Source organism: Chiroxiphia lanceolata, chromosome 5 (assembly GCF_009829145.1).
Source record: "Chiroxiphia lanceolata isolate bChiLan1 chromosome 5, bChiLan1.pri, whole genome shotgun sequence".
Taxonomy (NCBI): Eukaryota; Metazoa; Chordata; class Aves; order Passeriformes; family Pipridae; genus Chiroxiphia; species Chiroxiphia lanceolata.
The window spans coordinates 50,935,289-50,955,305 of record NC_045641.1 but is presented as its reverse complement, the minus strand read 5'-3'; the positions used below and the strand labels follow the sequence as shown (position 1 = coordinate 50,955,305).

The 20,017-nt window shown below is 44.1% G+C and overlaps 2 protein-coding genes across 3 annotated transcripts in view; both read left to right on the top strand.

The window, feature by feature from the left end:
- Window positions 1–84: 84 nt before the first annotated feature.
- On the top strand, window positions 85–17,110 carry ADSL (adenylosuccinate lyase). The gene is made up of 13 exons (XM_032689343.1): window positions 85–326; window positions 4,689–4,892; window positions 5,990–6,034; window positions 6,823–6,902; window positions 8,666–8,837; window positions 9,147–9,193; window positions 9,600–9,690; window positions 10,470–10,539; window positions 11,576–11,723; window positions 13,406–13,496; window positions 14,360–14,449; window positions 16,474–16,650; window positions 16,966–17,110. Exons 1-13 carry the CDS (start codon window positions 171–173, stop codon window positions 17,050–17,052), a joined length of 1,458 nt encoding a protein of 485 aa, XP_032545234.1. The 5' UTR covers window positions 85–170; the 3' UTR covers window positions 17,053–17,110.
- Window positions 17,111–19,308: 2,198 nt separating this feature from the next.
- SGSM3 (small G protein signaling modulator 3) overlaps window positions 19,309–20,017 on the top strand; it is a 29,257-nt gene continuing 28,548 nt past the window's right edge. The window contains exon 1 of one of the 2 annotated variants that reach the window (XM_032689342.1): window positions 19,309–19,384. The gene's annotated coding sequence lies outside the window, so the exon portion shown is untranslated. The remainder of the gene's footprint in view (window positions 19,385–20,017) is intronic. The other variant, XM_032689340.1, reaches the window with a different exon arrangement.

The following is a 20,017-nucleotide window of genomic DNA, read 5'->3' as shown; positions in this document are numbered from 1 at the left end:
GCGGCGGCCTCCGAGCGCCAGGGGGCGCCGAGCGACCGAGCCGGGCCCGTCATGGCGGCGGGGGCGGGGCCGCCTCAAGGCCGCGGGGCGGGGCCGTCACCCGCCCTTATCCCCTGCTGCCCGGGGGCTCTGCCTGGTGCCCGCGATCGACCCGTGCCGCAGGCGCTGCCATGGCGGCCCCCGGAGAGGAGGAGGACGTGATGGCGCGATACCGGTCCCCGCTGGTGTCGCGGTACGCCAGCGCCGAGATGGGCTACAACTTCAGCGAGAGGAAGAAGTTCGGCACCTGGCGCCGCCTCTGGCTCTACCTCGCCCAGGCTGAGAAGGTAACGGCGGGACGGGGCGCTGAGGGCAGAGCGGCCTGGGGAGGGGGGAGCGTGGTGTCGGGGCTTCTTCGCGTCTCGTTTCCCTTCAGAGCCCTGGCAGAGGAGGGCTGGGAACCGTGCCTTCCCGGAGCTGCCCTCGGGAAACGAGACCGAGCGCGGGAAGACTGACCAGAACAACTTTCAGGAGCCCCTTCGCGTGTTTTGGGGGGGAAAGGGACGCAGGGCATGGAGGGTCAGGGTTACCCAACTATCTGTACACAATTCTCCACGCACCTATCACCCCTCAGCAAATCACCTCTTCTCGTCTCATATGCTCCTCCTTGCACTTTTGCCTTTGTGAAATTAGTTTTGTAAAAGCTCTGCTAAGCAGTTTTTGGTGAGGGATTGCCTTTGAGCAAACATCGTTGTCCTTCTGAAGCATTCCGCTGTTTGCTTTTCAGGAGGTGTGACGGGTGAGATCCTCTCTCCTGTTCAATCCGATGGCTGTCAGTCCATGCCAACTGAACCACCCCTTACATCTGCAGCCAGTTGTTTTTAGATAGCTCTTATTTCTGAGATAAGTTTACTTTTGGCCAAAGAGGGCCAAACAGTTACCCCAGAAGTTCTTGTGATGTTTCTGATAGGCCGAGTGCCAAAAAAACCCAAAATACCACAAAAGACTGAGTATTGTGTATTAATTCAACTGCTAGGTAGCAGCAGCTGAGAGTATGTCCATATGATTGGAAGCTATTGTGTTAGTAGAATCTATGAAGTTAACGTTTTTTAAATGTAGTTTAAGCTAAACCTTCTTACTTTGATCCTAATTCGGGATATGTGTACAGCGATTATTAAGAGAGACACAATCAGTTTTGAGGGTCCACTAACTTGATTCCTTGTGACTGGCAGGAAGACTCTTACCAGCTTTTTTGACAGTGAAAAAGCTGTAATGTGTTGCCCCAAAAAACCACAAAGAAAAACCACACAAACCCACCCCACCTTCTGACTGAATGGCTTTAGCTTTCAGACTCCAGAGTTGCCCATTTGTTTTGTGCGGAGTTCAGCTTCCGGTTTCGAAGTACTGGGATTGTTAGGAAGCAATCCAGGCGCTAGGTCTGGCTGTTACTATTAGTGTAAGGGCAGAGAAGCACCTTGCTGAAGAATGAACAACAGTGCACAGTGTCATTAACATGTTCCTTCTCCATCCAAGGATCATACTGCTACAGCAGCCTCATCAATAGTATGCTGGGTTTTTAGAAGGTGAAGGTGTAATTCTGCAGCTGTGCTAAATAGGAGTCACCTTCTGAAGTACCACATGCTTGATTTTCTCATAGTTCAGATCCTGGAGTGAGCAGACAAATCGATGCAAATGTCATCTAGCATAGGAAGTGCCAATACCATGAAAACATGCTTAAGGGGCTTTGCATGCTGGAAACATGACAATATAAACATGTATCAATTCCAACACTTTTTCTTCTGTTCAAGAGCAAAATATGCAAGTTGCCCAATAGGAGAAAGTGATCTGCTTGAAAAAAAAAATGTGAGACTTCTAGGTTTCCACTCCCGAGCCCTGAACTCACGGCTCCCTTGTCTCTTGACCCTTGCTTTCCCTCTCATTGCCACCCTGGAGTTTTGTCCCCAGAAAGTAGAGACAGATCTTGAAACTTCTTCTCTCTTTTCTTAGTGGGAAGAGGGAGACTACTATTTTTATCTCTCTCCTCGTTCCAGACCAGTTTGTCATCAAATGTCAACCTTGGACTAAAGGAGGAAGAGCCAACTATTTTCAGCACCTGTTAGCTCTGTCAGTGATCAGCTCGTTATAGATACAAAGAATTTCTTTTGAAGAAACTTCTTATAGAAGATGCATAGTATTTCTATGGGGAAAAAATGAACCCAAGCCAAACACCAAATAATAAATGAACTATGGCTACACTATTTACTGCAGTACTCACCTGATTTCAAGATAAGCATATGTGACTTATTCAGTTATCCTTACTGAAGATACATAGCATTTCTTTTTGGATACATTGAAAAAACCCAAAAAGTAATGAATGAACTGTGGGCAATAGTTGCTCTTGTCTTACAGTAAATCAGAATTAGGAAGATCTAACCATAGGTTTTCTCAAAGTTGCAGAGAAGTAGTAAGAGAGGACATGCAGTTTAGTGATAAAATTTTAGGTAAAGCACAGGGCCAGGCAAATGGTTTCAGTATTCACCCTACTTAATAGAAGAAATTTTTGAGTAATCCACTTGGAAAATGTGAAATAAGAACTGAAGAAATATTTCATTGGAAACTGAATTTGACAGAAAGTCTATAGGGTGTTTTGTTCCTTTCAGCAGGCAATACCAGGAGTTTGAAAGAGGAGACTTAGCAAAGTGTGTGATTAGTAAAAGAAACTGATATTTTCCAAACTGACAGTAGTCAAAGTTTGGGTTAAGAGCTGAAGCATGTGAGTTTATATCCATCCCCAAATTGTAGTTTATTTTTTTGTGTAAATTCATTTGTATTATAATACTTCTGTTATTAAACTTGAATTCTTGACCTCAGTGTTATTTGAAAGTCAAGTACAAATTTCATGTTGGTCTCCCTTCTCATAGAAGTAGCTTTGACATCTTACAGCATCAAACTGAGTTACAATATGTTTTGCACATGTAAAATACAAATGTCTTCTCCCTTAAAAGAGCCTATGGTAGCCTCTGTCAATTTTTTTTTTGTCCAACTTACATTTCATTATTTTTCTGTCATGTGTTCTTTATTAGATGAGCAGCCCAGTGTTCTCAGTCTGTTTGCAGGAGCTTTGCCATGTCATCTGCCTGCTCTGCTCTTCCCTTTAGGGATAGTGATGAACAGTCATAGCTTTCATAGTGGCACATCAGAATATGGGATCGGTCTTGGAGGAACGACACCTTACAAGCTCAGTCCAGAGAGCACATCACTGACTGTGGTGCTTTGGGGAAAACCTCATGTTCTCCCTCACATAATTTTCCTACTTAGGTTTCTTGAGTACACAGGTTTGAAGGACGTTTGATTGTTTTCTTCCTGAGGTACTGCCCATATCAGCAAAAGCTCATAGGGAAGAGGCCTCACATGTTGTTTGTGGACAGATGGGGACATCATTTGTCTTGGCACTACCCTGCCTTGCAGGTATTCCTATAACGACTAGTCCCCTTTTTTGCAGGTCATTTTTTCTTTCTACGACTGCATACTGTGGTCGGCTTTTCCCAATGAATCGTGGATGTCTGAACAAGGCAGGAGGTTTTAACCTGGGCACAGGAGTGTATTGCTTGCTGAGTTGCCTGTGTGCTTTCAGGCAGTTACAGTTTGTATCAGTGCACATCAAAGGCAGAAGTCTGGGGCCAGGTGCTTTTCCTCATTTATCTGGACACTCATGGTCATGTATGCACTTGCAACATCATACATATGGGTACTGATTATCTGATGAGGACCTTGAGGACACCTCTGCTTCACTTGCTGTCTTTAGTTCCAGGTTCCACTGCAAAACATTTTTTCAGTCACTTTGGTTCTGAGCAGAACCAGCTTTTGAAACACTGAATCCTGGAAGCCTCCTGGTTGGTGACTTCTCATTACTACTGCACAGAACAATAGCATTTTAGTTTGGAAAAGGCAGTAATGCCACGTTCATTGGGAGACTTTTAAATTCTCGGTATCAGGAAAAGACGTTTTTCCTCAGTTAGCTTATGACTGGTTTTCTCATCTTAGTTAGCTTGTCCAAGAGTATACCAGTGTATAATTCTGTGGTTTGCTATCTTTGTTTTTAAGTCAGCTCACTGAAAAGCTCTAGCAATTATTTTTGGACATGAACTAGGAGCATTCATCTCCTGCTTCCAGATCGAATAACTGATTTCACAGTGTTTCAGATTCAGACCGATATGAGATACTTCAGGACTTTTGGAAAGGTACAAACATATGTACCTTTCCCTATGTTCTAAACCCACTGTTTACAGTTGTATAGGTCTAGATGTGGTCCAAAGAGTTCTTCCTGACACAAGTTGTTAAGTCACATGGTAGCTGGATTTTTCTTTATCCAGAGGGTAAACTTCATTAATAAAGATTAAACTATACTCACTCTATATAATTTTTTCCCATGTGTCTTACTTTCTGTACTTGTGACAAGAATGTTACCTGACTGAGGAAAGTATGAAGCCCAAAAGGAACACCTAAGAATGAACACTGTCCTATTCTATTGGAAAAGGTTGGAAGGTTGGAGAGCCCTAGAATAGAAGCATTTGCAATTACAGCACTTGATTATGCCAAATTGCCATGCTTCTGTGAGATGTCATATGGGAGTAAATGATCTAAATATCTTCTGTCTCAGTTCAATTGGTAAAAAAAAAAGGCAATAGAAAGTTATTTTCCCTTTGCAGTCACTTGGGCTTCCTATCACAGATGAGCAGATACAGGAGATGGAAGCAAATCTGGACAACATTGACTTCAAGATGGCAGCAGAGGAAGAGAAGAAGCTGCGTCACGATGTGATGGCCCACGTTCACACCTTCGCCCATTGCTGTCCAAAAGCTGCAGCCATCATTCACCTTGGAGCAACTTCCTGTTACGTAGGGGATAACACGGTAACGTAACATATTCAGCTTCCTGTGTGCAGAGCTGGGCAAAACAAAGCTACAGTTGCTTATTTGATAGCTCTTTATAAACTTTTCTTTATAAAATATTAAATAGATTTTCAGACATTTTTATTAATTCTACTGTTGAAGTTAATTCCCCTTTGACCTAGCTACCCTAGGAAGGAAAGCTCTTCTTGCTTTCTTTCTTTTGATGTGAAGCAAGATCTATCTGGAACCTAATTGTTCCCTAAGCTCTGCTTGCATGTTAAATATTCAAGGAGATAAGAGATGTGAGTTGCAAACACATGCAGAAACATGTGAACTCTGTGAATTATCAGTTACACCACCAGAACAAGGCCCACGAGGTTCCAATTGCTGCTTGGAACCCCTGCATTAGTTCAGGGTAAAACAAGCTTTTCAGTGGCCAAGGGAATGGATAAATGTGTTAAGTGAAAAAGGAAATACCACCATTCTACAGAACTGTAAAATATTTGTGAAAAACCTGTCTAAAACTTAGTACAAACTGAAGCCTAATTTCTCATATATGTTGCTATATGTTGCTGTTCAAGCCATCGCAACTTCACAACTGCTTTTGCTGTATGAGAAGCTGCTGTGTGATTATTTTTTCTCTACCCCTTTGCAAGCCTGTTTGGCTTTTAGGTAATATCACCTTCCTTGTGACACTTGGACCTAGCTGTACCTCAGTCTCAAAAGAAGGAGTAAAGATGACTGGTGCCACATCAGTCCCCGTACTCTCCTGCTGTCTTTAGCTTACAGTGCCTGTATTTTCCACTTGGGACTGGGATTTAGTCTATCGTGCCATGGGCGTCCTGACTATCTCAAAATAATCATTGGTAGGCAGTTGGTGGAAACAGATCTCCTACCACTCATGACTTTCTGTGGATAGTATAAAAGGAGCAATGATGGATCCAGTCATAAGCAAGTTCAGTGCAAGTTCTGTTACAAGAAGGAAAACAAAGCATTTGTTTCAAGAAGAGACTTTTGAGTCAACAAAGCATATTTTAATTATATGTATCCTGTCTGAGACAAACATTATGTCTGGCCCTTTAGACATGGCCCAAAGTTCCTTTCTTTGCTTCTTTCAGGATCTGATTGTCCTCCGTGATGGGTTTAACCTGCTGCTACCCAAGGTGAGAAGGCAGTCGTGCACAGTATCTCAGAACTGGGGAGCACTCATGTCCTGTTAATAGCCTGTGTTTAACTTGGAATTTCCTAAGCCTTTCTGGGAAGCTAGGAGGAGCTGTCTGTCTGGGTTATTCTTAAGAAAGTGAACAGTTACCCTCCTTTCCTTTCTCAAGTCTTTCCCCAAAGCTTCTTTGCTCGCAGTGGGAATTATAAGCAGCACCTTCTTCATCTGTACCATGGGTGCTAGTTTCAGAAAGCAACTGTATTGCTTTCAGGGTCAGCTTAGGCTTCCCTTTAACTATATTCCTAGGACTGTGTCAGCATTCAAGAAACTATATGATACAATTTTCTGAGGTCAGATATAGTGGGGGTGTAGTGCAGTGTTGTCTGTCTGAGCTGAACATCTTGGCATCCAGTTTGCCCTGGGCTGTATGTGTGTCAGTTATACCCAAATCATCTTTATTTCTGACCGTTTCCAGGAATAAAGAGAATACCCAAGGACAAACCATCTGCAGGATTGGGTTGGGCATGAGGATGAGACTAATTTGAGCTGAAGTCCAACAACTTGTGTTACCTCTTGCTTGAGTTTAGTAGCAAGCAGAAATTCCATGCATGGCCTGAAAAAATTAAATTTGCCCTATTCTACAACTAGAGGGTGCTATTCAAAAGCTGCACAGTTGTTTCCCTCCCCTTTTTCTCACAATGTTGTGCTTTGCTAGCTGCTGCTGTGTTGTTTGGGGTTTTTTTTTTCTCTCTCATTCCGCCTCTTCTGTATCCTCCCTGCTTCCACCAGCTCGCAAGGGTGATCAGCCGGCTGGCCGACTTTGCTGAGAAGTATGCTGACATGCCTACTTTGGGCTTCACTCACTACCAGTAAGTAGCCATCAGCCTTTGCTTTCATTTGGTTAAATTGACCTGCCACTGGTTGTTTTCATCCTTTTTCCCATCTCTGGCCAGAGGCGGTTGGTATTGATGGACGTCATTAAGGTGTTGGTGGTGGTTCAGAAAAGGAGTATGTGTCTGAGTCCAGGCTTGTCTCAGGAAATTGGACTGTTGCTTTGAGTAGGAGTCAGCAGTTGCTTTAAAACAGCTTCATAAAGAATGACTTCCAGGCCAACACAGATGTGCATATTCTGGGCTGTTTCAAAAGAACATGACTGGGAATTGCAGTAATCCTGTCTTCCAGTCACATTTTCTTTGTTTTTCCCTAAGTAATTTTCAACTGCAGCTTAGAAAGTTTTGTTAATGTCCACTTGTTACTAAGTCAAAGGACAACAGGATGTCAGTGGTTCTGTTGTTGGGGTAGTTTAATCTTCTTCACGAAGACTGTTTTCAGAGCCATTAAACTACACCATGAGGTAAGCCCCAGTGATATGGAACACCAGAGGCAGGGAAATTAAGCACAGGTCATATCAGACTCTCTGTCTGGCACTTAAAAATTTCTCCCAAAGGAGAGTGAAAGCATCAGGTCAATTGTCTTGCCGTATATGGCATGTCAGTTCCATCAGCTCTAGTCCTAGGGCCCTCTTCAGCTACAGCTTTTTGGAGCAGTATTCTCTGTGTTTACTTTTATTTTAGCTTTTGGAAAGAGGACAAAGGAGTATTCAAGAAGTGTATGCAAGGTGAAATCATAAAAACTAAGGTGAAGAAGGCATTGATGCCTCAGCCTTTTCTGTGTCCTTTGTCAGTGGGGTCTTTTCTCTGTTTACAATCAGGTCCGTGTTTTCCCTTGCCTTCCCTTTTCCTGCTTATGTACTTGCAGAGGCCTGTCTTTTTGCCTTTCACACCCCACACTAAATTCATCCAGGTGGATTTTGTCGTTCCTTGCCACATCCCTGCCGTGTTGAATAGCTTCCTTGTATTCCTCCTGGATCACCTATTCCTGCTTCCAGATCTTACATGCTTCCTTTTTATGTCTGAGCCTTGTTCACGTGCATATGCTTTTTTGGAAGTAGTATAGAGGTTGTTTTTGGAGTTCATGTGGATAATTTGAAATATTTCAACTGCTGGGTTCTGCGTAACACTCCTGTTACCACCTCACAGCACTGGCAGGGGGTCAGTGTAGTTGAGGCTTGCAGTGACCAGGTGGAGGTCTTACAAGAAGGTTTGGCTGACAGCATCGTTAATGCATGTTTGCCCAGGGGCTGAGGAATGCAGCTTCATAAATAAAAAAAAACAAAAACAGTCCCTGAGAGGAATCCTTTAAAATCACAATGTGAAAACAGATGTTTCTATGCTGAGAATTTCACACCAGTGCTGTAAGTCAGCCAGGATGCCCCCCTTGCCCTGGGCGAGCAGAATTGGGGTGGGGCACAGATGCATGTTTGTCATGGCCCCCTGCAGGCTGGCAGAGAGCACCCTCCTGACACATGTGGATGTGACGATTGCTGTTTTCTCATAGTGGAATTACATCTATTCCTGAAAGGAATGATCATATCTTCAGTACCATTTACTGGGGATATACGTGTACTAGAACATCTTCCTACATAAGCCAAACCTTGTTAATTTCTGCTCAGATGAGTCGGAGAATTAACCTGCAAGGATGTCTTAATGGCAGACTCAGAGCAAAGTGTGGTCCTTGTGGAGTTACTGTGCATGTCCTCAATGAGTCACATTCTGTTCTTCGTTGTTTTCAGACCTGCCCAGCTCACCACTGTGGGGAAACGCTGCTGTTTGTGGATTCAGGACTTGTGCATGGACCTGCAGAGCCTGGAGCGGGCTCGGGATGACCTCCGCTTTCGGGGTGTAAAAGGCACCACTGGCACTCAAGCCAGCTTCTTGCAGCTCTTTGAGGGAGACCATAGTAAAGTACGTCAGACAGCCTAGGGCATAGACTTTGCAGTCTTGGCAATTTTCCATTCTGGAATGCTGTTTTCTCTTTGAGGGAACATGGAAATTCTGGCATCAAATTCACAAGGGCATTGTGATCCCTCTGGGGCTCACTGACAAGGCTCTTTGTGAAAAGTGAGCAGAATTCGGGGGCGGGGCAGTGCTTCACTGAAAGGAAAACATGTTTTGACAGTAAACTAAGGAAAGCAAAAGATCATTTTTGCTCTTGCTGACACCTTACTGAGTTGTTGTATTTTGAGCTCTGTTTTATTTTTTCTTCACCCCAAGGTTGAAGAACTGGACAGATTAGTGACTGCAAAGGCGGGATTTAAGCGGTATGTAACAAACAACATACTCAGTCATCTATATTTGGTGTTAGCAAAGTGTGACTCCTGCCAGTGGTGTTGGCCCAGATTCCCCAAGCTGCCAAACTGACATCTGTGCTGATGTTCACTTATCCCCCCTTGCCATCTTCCATTCTCAGTTGCAGCTTCCCACATGAAACTTCACCTCCTAAACAGGCCACTTCTACTTGTCTCCCTGTCAAAGTACAGCTGTCCATTTTTCCTCTCTGTTCCTCTCTCCCATCCGCATGCTGCCCCAAGAAACTGACAGCCTGAATCCAAAGTTATTCCCATCAGGACAGAGTGACAGCCCTCCACTTGGAGCCATCTCCTTGCTCAAAGTCTTGCAGTACTGTTGTGTCTGACTGGAACACTCAACTTCTGTGCTTATTTCTAGGGCTTACATGGTCACAGGGCAGACCTACAGTCGCAAGGTGGACATTGGGGTCCTATCCGTGCTGGCCAGTCTGGGGGCATCTATACACAAGGTGAGCTCCCAACTTGGATACATTGGGAAGAGTAAGAAACATTTTAGATCTTGAAGAGAAAGTGCTCATAGTGCAGAATGCTCTTCTCAAGAAATATTGGTGTTCCTTGTTCAGCTGTTTTCTTTGTGATCGTGTAAATTCACTGCTGGTTACACGCCTAGTGCTCAAATTTCAAAGATCTTCAGACCAGAGATAAGTAGGGCAAGTTTGCTGAACAGATTCTAAAGTGGGTTAACAAATCCCACACCAGATAGTAGTCTAATCTATGCTAAATTGATCCAGTTAGAGTAAATGTCTTTCCTAGTGGTGTACGAATTTTTAAATTTCACTGTTTGCTCCTAATTAATTGCTTCTATGATAATGGTGTCCTTGTGGATTGTTTTCAGTGATTTATCTCTGTTCCCTCCCTCCTCTTCCTCCTCTTGGGCTAATGTTATCTATGGTATTTTCTTTTGTTTTAGTTTTTTTTCTGGTTCAGTGAGCACACATTATCTGTGTTTGCAAATCACTGTGTAATTTTGTTATGCATTTTCAGTGTTCTGCCCTGGTCCATCTTCCACTCTGTGCACGTTTGCCCTCCTTGGAGTCCTGTTCTAATACAGTGGTGGTTTTCTGTATGTTTTCTTGACTGACATTTTTAGGAGAGGAAGTATGATTGCAGTGTCAATTTTTTTTGCCAAAATTTTTGCTGCCCACAGTTTACTTCTTAGATGCAAACTCTTCTCCAAGAAGGAGTATATATTGGTGGGTGTTATTTTGGTTCTGTTGTGCTTTTCTAGATTTGCACTGACATTCGTCTTTTGGCCAACCTGAAGGAGATAGAGGAGCCTTTTGAGAAAGACCAGATTGGTAAGGGATGAGAGACCCTTCCTGGATTGCTGTATGTGTCTTTTCATTTATGTTGGTGCTGCCTTTTAAACAAACTTAGAAATGTCACTGACAGAAGTTGCTTTAAATTAGCTGGGGTTGACCTTGTTAGTGTTTTGGGTCCTTTTAAAATAAAAAGGGGGGAAGAAGGAAAAAAAAGCACCTTACCTAAAGGCTTCTGGATATTAAGTAATTAAAATCTGGATTTGTATTTGCACACTTCCAGTGTCTGGGAAGAGAGCAGAAGTAGCCATGTATGTCTCATTGCCTAGAGAGGAAGACTTGGGTCTGAGGAGTTCTTAGTGTTTTCCATTCCTCATGAAGCTGACTGGAGCTGTAGGTTTTCAGCTCGACTCAGCATTTTGATCTTTATAAGCAGACAAATATGGGACAAGGGTCCTAGGCTGGACCCTTGCCAGAAGAATGCCAATTATGTGATTTCTGACATTGGTAGAAAGTGAGGAGGAAATGTAGAGTTTTGGCTCTTGACTGAAAGAAAGTTGAGGTCCTCTAACTAGTTGCATAGGATTGAATCTGCAAATTAAGCTTTAGTCCTGTCTGTTGCTTCTGCCACTCTGCATTCTTTGGATGGTTTTGATATCCGTTCACTAGAGCAACAGGCAGCAGTTTAAGTATCTGACTTTGAAGGGCAATGTTACTAAGCAGATGGAGCCTTGAACACTGCCAAGGTTGCCGTGGGTAGCCTAGAGTGATTGTTGCTAAACGCCACATTAAAAACTATTTCCTTGTTTTATGGGGTAGTATTTCTGTTTTGCAGAATTGCAAAAATTTCTTCCCACTTTTTCTCTCCCCACATTTGGGTGTTTCTGATCTGAAGGGGATGGTGGTGGTGTCATTTTCTTTATTCCATATTGTCCTTAGAAAATCATGTTTTGAGGCTTTAGTCAAAACCATGATTCCTGACCCATTTTTCTTATCTGGGGGAGGACCTTCATCTCTTCTTCCTGAATGCACTGCTTCTGTTCCACCGTTTCCATCCTTCTTTCTCCTCTCACAGGTTCAAGTGCTATGCCTTACAAGAGGAATCCAATGCGTTCAGAGCGCTGCTGCAGCCTTGCTCGACACCTGATGACCCTGGTGATGGACCCCCTCCAAACAGCCTCAGTGCAGTGGTTTGAGCGGACGTTGGATGACAGTGCCAACAGGTTTGTTTAGACTGTGCAACGCTGCAATTTCAGAAGGTCTTGTTCAGGAAGGTCTTTTGATCTATTTAGAAAATACTATTTTTAAACTAAAACCACAAGCTAACACCTTGATCAAAAGCGGTCTTGATAGAACCTGGTTTCCTCTGTAAGAACAGGTAAAACCAGGTTTTTTTAATGCAAACATTCTCTTCAGTGTAAATCAGCAGAGAGAGGGAGGGATACAGAAGCCATGGTAATGTATTGCTCTCATAATCTTCCTATTTCAACAGTATAGTATAAATACTCACATTTCTCAAATTTTCCTCCCTATCTATTTTGAATGAGTTTTTTGACCCCAATCTTTTTCACTTTTTAAAGAATAACCCAAGATTTTATCAGTAATACCTTAACCCTCCAAATAATCTGAAGAAACTTATTTTAATCTATTTGTAAAATGTTCTTTACAAGAAGTAGTTCAGATCCTAGAGAAAGAACACAACTACTTATTTTTTAAAAATAATGTTTCAGGAAAATCTGTGCAGCTCTTTAGGATATTACGCAGCAAACTTTGCTTTGCTTGATGATTCTTCATTATCACTGTTTTGAGCTGAGCAAAAATTATCTGTAATTATTATCAGGTAAATTACAGCAATAAAATTCAATGCTTCCATCTTTTGGTTAGTACTAAATGTTATTTTTAAGATATCTCCACAAACATAACGTCTGCATAAAATTTCACGCAAGCATAGATCTTTTCCCAAAAGGGCTTTACAGCTGCTAGTCTCATTAAGAAAAGAGCTGCATAGGCAGCAGAAAACAATGTAAATTTAAGAAATTGGATACTGATTGATACAGTGTGTTTATTTCCCAATAGCTACCAAATGTAGAGACATGTTTTGGAATGTTTCGAATTTTATTTTCATCTCATCTAATAGAGTCGTTTGTCCACTTCATAAAGCAATTAACAAATCTGTGCCTTGGATTTTTTTTTTTTTTTTTGTTAAAGCTATAGTGTTTTGGAAGGCAGAGCAAGCCAGAGAAAATTCAGTCAACGTACAAACCAGCAAAATTGTTTTTAAGAGAGTGTGATAGGGTTGGAGGGCGTAGATGTAGCACAAGGTTCAAGTAGTAGGGTATTTTAAAAGATCACAGTTTGGAATAGGCCAGGCCCTGCTATCACAGATGGATGATGCTGTGTTTGCTGCACTGTGACACAGAGACTTTTGCCTGATACAGCTCAGTTGCCACTACTCCTCTTCTTTCCCTCCTTTCCTTTTTGTCAGGACCCTCCTTTGTGACCAGGAGCTGGTATCTTGGAGGAATCCCCCATCAAATGCATGGATCACTTTGGAAGTTACCCACTGAGTGCAGCCAGGCACAGCATAAGTGTGCAGCATGTCTTACTCCTGGAGGGTAGGATCAGTAGACAGTTCAACATAGAACATGTAGGGGAAGATACTGTAAATTGCTCTTTCCTACCTGTGTAATCACTGAATTATCTTGGAGCTTTCTACATGTGCCTTCACCCTTTCTCTTCTCTCTCCCTCTCTACTGACCAAAAAGAAAAAAAAAGGAGAACAGTTCCAGCCTTAGGGCCACAGTAATGCTATTTACAGAATGATTTACAGAAACTAAAGGACCTGAGGTAGGCTGGAACATGGCCTGTGTTGCTAACTGGGGCTCTGGGTACGTGTGCTTCGCAGGCGCGTGTGTCTGGCTGAGGCTTTCCTGACAGCTGACATCGTCCTGAGCACACTGCAGAATATCTCCGAGGGACTTGTGGTGTATCCAAAGGTAAAGCAGGAGATAACGTGCGTCCTTGGTAATGCTGCAGCTATGCCAAAGTGTATGAAAATCTTCCCACTCGAAGGATTACATTTTTATCTGCTAGCTCAAGTGGTTTGTCTGAATTTTGCTCTCTATTCTTGCCATATTCTCACTGTTTGTGGGACATACATGAAGGGGTACCTTGCTGAAACCGAAAGAGAGTAAATTCAAAATTTCTCACAAAGGGTATTTTTCCCCAAACTACAGAATGGGTCTGTAGAAATTAGCAGCAAAAGATACTGTCAAGACAGATCTCATGCAGTCCTGTAACTTAACACAGGTTAGAAAAAAAATCATTGTACATTTTTTCCACAGTAATGTCCCTTCCAAGATATAGCTTCTAAGTATTATCAGCTTTAATACCTGAATTTCCAGAGCCAAGTTCAAAATGAGAAATTGTCTTTGCATCATGGGGACAAACCTTTTAGCAGGGCCTACTACAGTAGGACAAGGGATAATGGTTTTAAACTGACGGAGAGACGATTTAGATGATATAGGAAAGAAGTATTTTACAATGAGGGTGATGAAACACTCTCAGTGAGGGTGATGGTTGTCCAGAGAGGCGGTAGATGCCCTATCCTTGAAAACATTCAAAGTCGGGTTGGATGTGGCTCTGAGCAACCTGATCCTGTTGAAAATGTCCCTGCTCATTGTTAGGGAGATTGGACTCCGTGGCCTTTAAAGGTCCCTTCTAACCAAAGTGTTTTATGATTCCGTGATCGTTGTCCAATCCTGGAGATTCAAAGGGAGTGGAAGAACTTCACTGGGAGTCGGAGTTGTCTACAGAATTTCTATAATGCTGTTTCTTTTTTCTGTTTGTTTTGTTTAAGGTGATTGAGAGGAGGATCCAGCAGGAGCTGCCGTTCATGGCCACAGAGAACATAATCATGGCGATGGTGAAAGCAGGGGGCAATCGTCAGGTACAAATCCAGTGTCCGAAATACCTTTGTTCCCTGCCCGGTGTTTGTCTCCTGAGAAACAAAAGTATCTGGGCTCTTGTCTCACCTTTCTTTGCTCTTCACCTGCTCCCAGAGAGTTATTAATATTACACTGGTGCTGCAAAGCCAGACTGCCCGCTGAGGGGAGAGCAGTTGTGGAGATCCATATTTTTGGTTAGGTACACTGTGTGTTTGAACTAATCTGACTGCCTGCTGGAGAAGAGGGAGAACTATTTTTGTATTAAATACTAGTAGGTGTTTTCCTTTTGTAAGTGTTTGAAGGAACTTGAAACACAGGCCAGGTTTCTTTAAATGGAGCATATTGGCAGTTGGCTACCTTATAAATTAAAAGAGAATGAATCAGTCCTTCAACAAAAAAGCAAGTAAGACCATTCTGAACCATTCATTCGTGTATCATTCTTCCCTAATTTAGTGTAGTATATTAACAGCTTTGTTTACGGTACTTCATTCAGTTTTCTGTATTCAAGCAAACTGAAATTAAGTATTTTCCTTAGCAAATAAATACAGACACCATTAGGTTATATTTCCTTATCATTTAATGTCATGATTCAGGTCAAAATTGATAATTGAATTTACATCTTAATAAAACACCTTATTTTCACTTACCTTTTAGACAGTAATTTTTAATTCTATGGTTATTTCCACATCAGGGACAGAAGTTAAACTTGCAAGATAGTAATTAGCAAATGGGTTTTGACAGAAGCTTTGAGTAGAATATGTGTGGTTCTAGTTTTCTGAAACACTTGTGGCAACTCAGCCATGATGTTAGTCAGGAAACATGAAACATCCTTTTTCCTTTTTTTTTTTTTCCTCTGCATCTCCGATATTTGTCACTGGGTCAGTGAGTAAGCTTCCTTATCAAATGTTTTAAGGGGTCACATCATGTAAGTTTCTTTATCTTTATAGCTGGCTCTCTTTCTAAAGTATCCTGTTCTTAAACAGTCTTCTCTACTTTGATTAGACTTAAGAGTGTGATTCTGTGATTCATTTGTGTCTGTTATTGGCCTGGTTTCTTTCTGGTGCCGTTTAATTACACACCCATAGAGTTGTACATTTATAAAAGGTGTTCATATTCATGTGTTCTGTTTTCCTGTACTGGGAACTTTGGAACAGCACATTTTTTAGGCTTTCCTCACCTCCCACCCAACTCACTTCCTTTCCCCACTACTGAACAGCTCCCTCCCCTAAACACTGAGAGGACAGATCTGTTCAGCTGAGGAAGGTCAGTGCTGGAGCAACACAACACTTGGATGGTGGGAACAGGAAGATGAAGAGAAGGTTCTTGCATGGCTGTAAATGGAACCACATGGCTGTACTTTAAGGCCAGCATGGCAGCATCTGGTTTTGCAGGTGGTCCCTGACTACACTTGGGTTCCTTTGTTCTCACAGATTGATTCCACAGTAAGTCAAGGGATAAGAAGTCTTTTAGAAAAATTGTTACAACTGTTTTGCCAGTCTTAGTGTCGTGTGAGGGTTCTTTGGGACAGAATGTCTCAAGGTCCTCAGGTTTGTAAAGTGTTCTTTTTTCCTCAGTCTGTCCATATGTAAGCCATGGTTTCTATAGTCTCGCTGCTTGTTAGGTTGGACAGATTCTTTTCTTTTCCCTTTTCCAAATCTGTAGATATTTTACATTTGTTTGCAACTGAAAAAAAAATCCCAAAGGGACATCTAAAAGTATTTGGGAAATTTGAAGAAATATAAAGGATTCCAGTGTCATAAGTTTGTGGTATAATTCAACAGGGAATGCGTGTGACATTCAGACTATTTTAACTTCAAAGGGCAGATGTGGAAAGATGAAAAAATCTTGCTTTAATGTAGTGGTATATGAGACACTGCAGTCCAAACTGTGTGGTGTTGCTGTGCTGTCCGGGGCCGTACACTTTGATATTTCTCCCTCCCACACAAGTTGGCATGATGGGCATGTGCTGTCAGTAGCACTGGAATGACTTTTTTCTTTTCCTGTCTTCTTCCTTCTGTAACTACAGGATTGCCATGAGAAGATTCGTGTTCTCTCCCAGCAAGCAGCCGCTGTTGTGAAACAGGAAGGGGGTGATAATGACTTAATTGCCCGTGTCCGTGCTGATCCTTACTTCAGCCCTATCCATAAACAACTTGAAAGCCTATTGGATCCCTCCTCCTTCACTGGACGCGCTCCTCAACAGGTAAAGTAGTGGAAAGAGGCTATGGATGCTATGCATTGTAATGGAGTCTGTTGTTTCATCCTGCATCCTTTCATATGCCAGAGAGTGGACATACTGTGTAACTCTGCCCATATTACAAAGGCAGGCATCTTTCTCTCTTTTGATTCCCTTGGCTTTCTCGTCTTGCTTTTCTGTGGGCTTCACATTTTTGGCCCAGGATGTATCAGAGTGTTGGGTGTCTTTGTGAAAGAGAGACCCTGGTGGAACAAGTAGGTCAGAATGGGGAGGGGAAGGCAAGCCCTTTTCCAAATTTTATTTCTTATCTTTCTTGAACAGGTGGCAAAATTCCTAAAGGAGGAGGTTCGACCAGCACTGATTCCATACCAAAGCAAGATGGGTGGGAAAATTGACCTGGCACTTTAGGTATAGTCTGCAAAGGTGTGTGGGTACAAGAAAATAATAAAAGCCTTATTGACCCAGATCTGTTTACTGTGTCACACTATTTTGGTTCTCTGCAGTGCATTTAACCCCCAGAGTTTACAGCCACCTTGATTCCAGATGAGCTTTTCATTCTTTGTCTGAGTTATTGAGAAACACTTGATTGTGACAAGGTGACTTTATCATAGCACCTTTCATTGGCCCCTTATAGAAACAATGCCAGCTATCAAAGAGCAATGCCAGGTGCTGCCTGACAAATCATATTTGCAAGTTTGGATTAGGAACCAGCCATTGTGATTTGGCTATGATTGTGGTCCTTGGCCACGATCCTCGTGGTCCTTGGTCACCTTGTTAGGTGATTGATACTGAATGGTAGGTGGACTCTGACATGTGAAAGTTGATCTCTACTACAAGTAAGTCTTGTCTGATAAAGAAAGAAACAAGATGCTGGGATTCATTGGGTGCCAGAGAAATTCAAGAGCTTTGATTTTATTTCTGACATGAAAGTTCTGGTTTGTAATGTCTGTGCTTTACTGGCCATTCAGTATTGGACCAAACTCTTCTCCCTTTAACTTAAACTGGAATGGTTCCCTTACCTCTTCCTCCAGTGTTATTACCTCACAGACCATTTCTTCTGCGTCAGTGTAATAAAAAGCTCCCTCTTGCCTCTCATTTATTCAGATTCTCAGAGATGACATGACTGGGATTACTTGATGATTTTTGAAATGTGGTTGCTGGAAAGAATTAAGAAAAGCAGAACTAATTGAAAGAACCTACCTGCTGTCCTTGAGGCCATGATTGTTTAAAGATGATTTCAAAATACAGTTTTAATGAGGCTTGTCTATATTAAGTAGTCAGAGCAGTGGGAAGCTTCAGGCCATGATTTCCCTTCATTGCGATTCCTCTGGCTTTACCTTGCCCCTAGATTATGGCATTCAAAATGTCTCAAACATTTCTGAGTTTTATGGTGTTTAAAACATTTTGCCTGCTTGTGCTATTAACATTTAATTAGCCATCTGTTTGAAAAGGATAACTAATTGAACACTGGTAATTTTCAGACTATTACTCAAATGGATAACTGAGAAAGAAAACAGACATATGCAGAAGTCTTCCTTTTTTGGTCCTCTTTCCTCCATAAAAGAAAAACCAACAAAACTGCAAGGAAGAGGATCAGCTAATGTACCTTTTCTTGTCATCTGGAAATAAATCTTTGTGCTAGGGCAGAGGCTGCCAGCTGTGAGCTGTTGGACTTGTTTTCCTGGAAAGTTTTGAACAAATAACAATGGCACAGAGGAAATGTCACCCTCCTAGAAAACTGGCACAATCCTTTGAGAGACTTCTACTCCTTAGTTTATGACCTGTCTTCTTTCTGGCAGCTTTTACACTGACACCAGCCAAAGATGTAGTTCCCCCCTCTCCTTGGTTGATGGGAACAGGTCACCACCAAGCAGTGCTTCAGGAGCAGCTCTTGACTGTGCAGCTCTTGCTTCTCCCCCTGTACTCAGCACTGGCAAGGCCACACCTTGAGTGCTATGTCCAGTTCTAGGTCCCTAAATTCAGGAAGGACACTGAGGTGGTGCTGGAGTGGGTCCAGAGAAGGGCAATGAAGCTGGTGAAGGATTTGGAGCACAAGTCTGATGAGGAGCAGCTGAGGGAGCTGGGACTGCTTAGTCTGGAGAAAAGGAGACCTTATTGCTTTCTACAACGACCTGAAAGGAGGTTGTAGCCAGGTGGGTGTTGGCCTCTTCTCCCAGGCAGCTAGGGACAGGATGAGAGGACGTGATCTTAAGCTGCACCAGGGGAGGTTTAGGTTGGACCTTAAGATGAATTTCTTCACTGAAGGGGTGATTAGACACTGGAATAGGCTGCCCGGGGAGGTGGTGGAGTCACTGTCCCTGGAGGTGTTTAAGGAAAGGCTGGACGTGGCACTGAGTGGCATGGTGGTGTTCGGTCATAGGTTGGACTCGATGATCTCAGAGGTCTTTTCTAGCCTAATTGATCCTGTGATTCTGTGACTAATCCTGCTTCTGGATGGTTCTGCCCTGTGTTCCTGCAGCCCGTGCCTGTGACACTGCCGCTCTACTGGCGGCGCCTGGGTCTGTACCCTGCTTGGAGGGGCGATTCCCCCGGCCCCGAGCGATGGGTGAGCACCACCATCCCGGCGCCTGCCCACGCGTTCCCGACCGCGCTTCCCGGCCTACAGCCCCCAGCGTGCCCCGCGCCGCCGCCCGGATCCCGCGCATGCGCCTGCGGAGCGGCGTGCGGGGCCGCCGGGTCGGGGCCGGCGCCCGCCCTGAGGGGAGCGCGGCGGCAGCAGGTGGGTGCGGGGCCGGGGCCGGCGCTGCGCGGGGAGGGGGCTCTGCCCGCGGGCCGCCCCTCGCCCTCCAGGGCTGCCAGCCCTGCGCCTGCCGCCGCGCCGGGGGGGGCTCCCCGGGAGCCGTCGAGCCACCTTGTGAGGCCCCCCGCGCACACCTCTCTCCCTGCCCTGCTCCCCGCCCGGGCGGCCCCGCTGCCGGGGCTGTGTGTGGGGCAGGGGCTGCGCGGCCGCGGCGCCGCTCGCCGGGCCCGGGCCGGGGGAAGGCAGGGACCCCCATCCCCGGGGAGGCTCCCGCGCACCTGCTGCGCTGACGCAGGGTCTGGCTCCGCCAGTGACTCATGCCGCCGCCGAGCTGCTGGGGCACGTTCTCCCTGCGCTGCCGGCGCCCCTTCTCCGGGCTGGGCTCTCCCCTGCTCCCCGGGACGTGCCTCTGCCCTCACCCACCTCTTCTCCTGCCTGTGGCTGCGACTCCGGGCGATCTCGTTCGTCCTGCTCTGCCATACTCATTTGCTCTCCACGCGTGCACCTTTTCGGAGGTGCCCCGGAGGAGAGACAGTCTGTCTCCTGTCTGGCTGCGGGGAAGGAACGGTCACGGAACTGAGATGGAAATATGGCAGTATCCTCTAGGCAGTG

Excerpts from the sequence above, each read along its gene's own strand:
- ADSL (XM_032689343.1), top strand. The coding sequence starts at position 171 with ATGGCGGCCCCCGGAGAGGAGGAGGACGTGATGGCGCGATACCGGTCC. Across the intron at positions 9,194-9,599 it reads GCAAAGGCGGGATTTAAGCG|GGCTTACATGGTCACAGGGC; the intron begins GTATGTAACAAA and ends GCTTATTTCTAG. Across the intron at positions 14,450-16,473 it reads AAGCAGGGGGCAATCGTCAG|GATTGCCATGAGAAGATTCG; the intron begins GTACAAATCCAG and ends CTGTAACTACAG.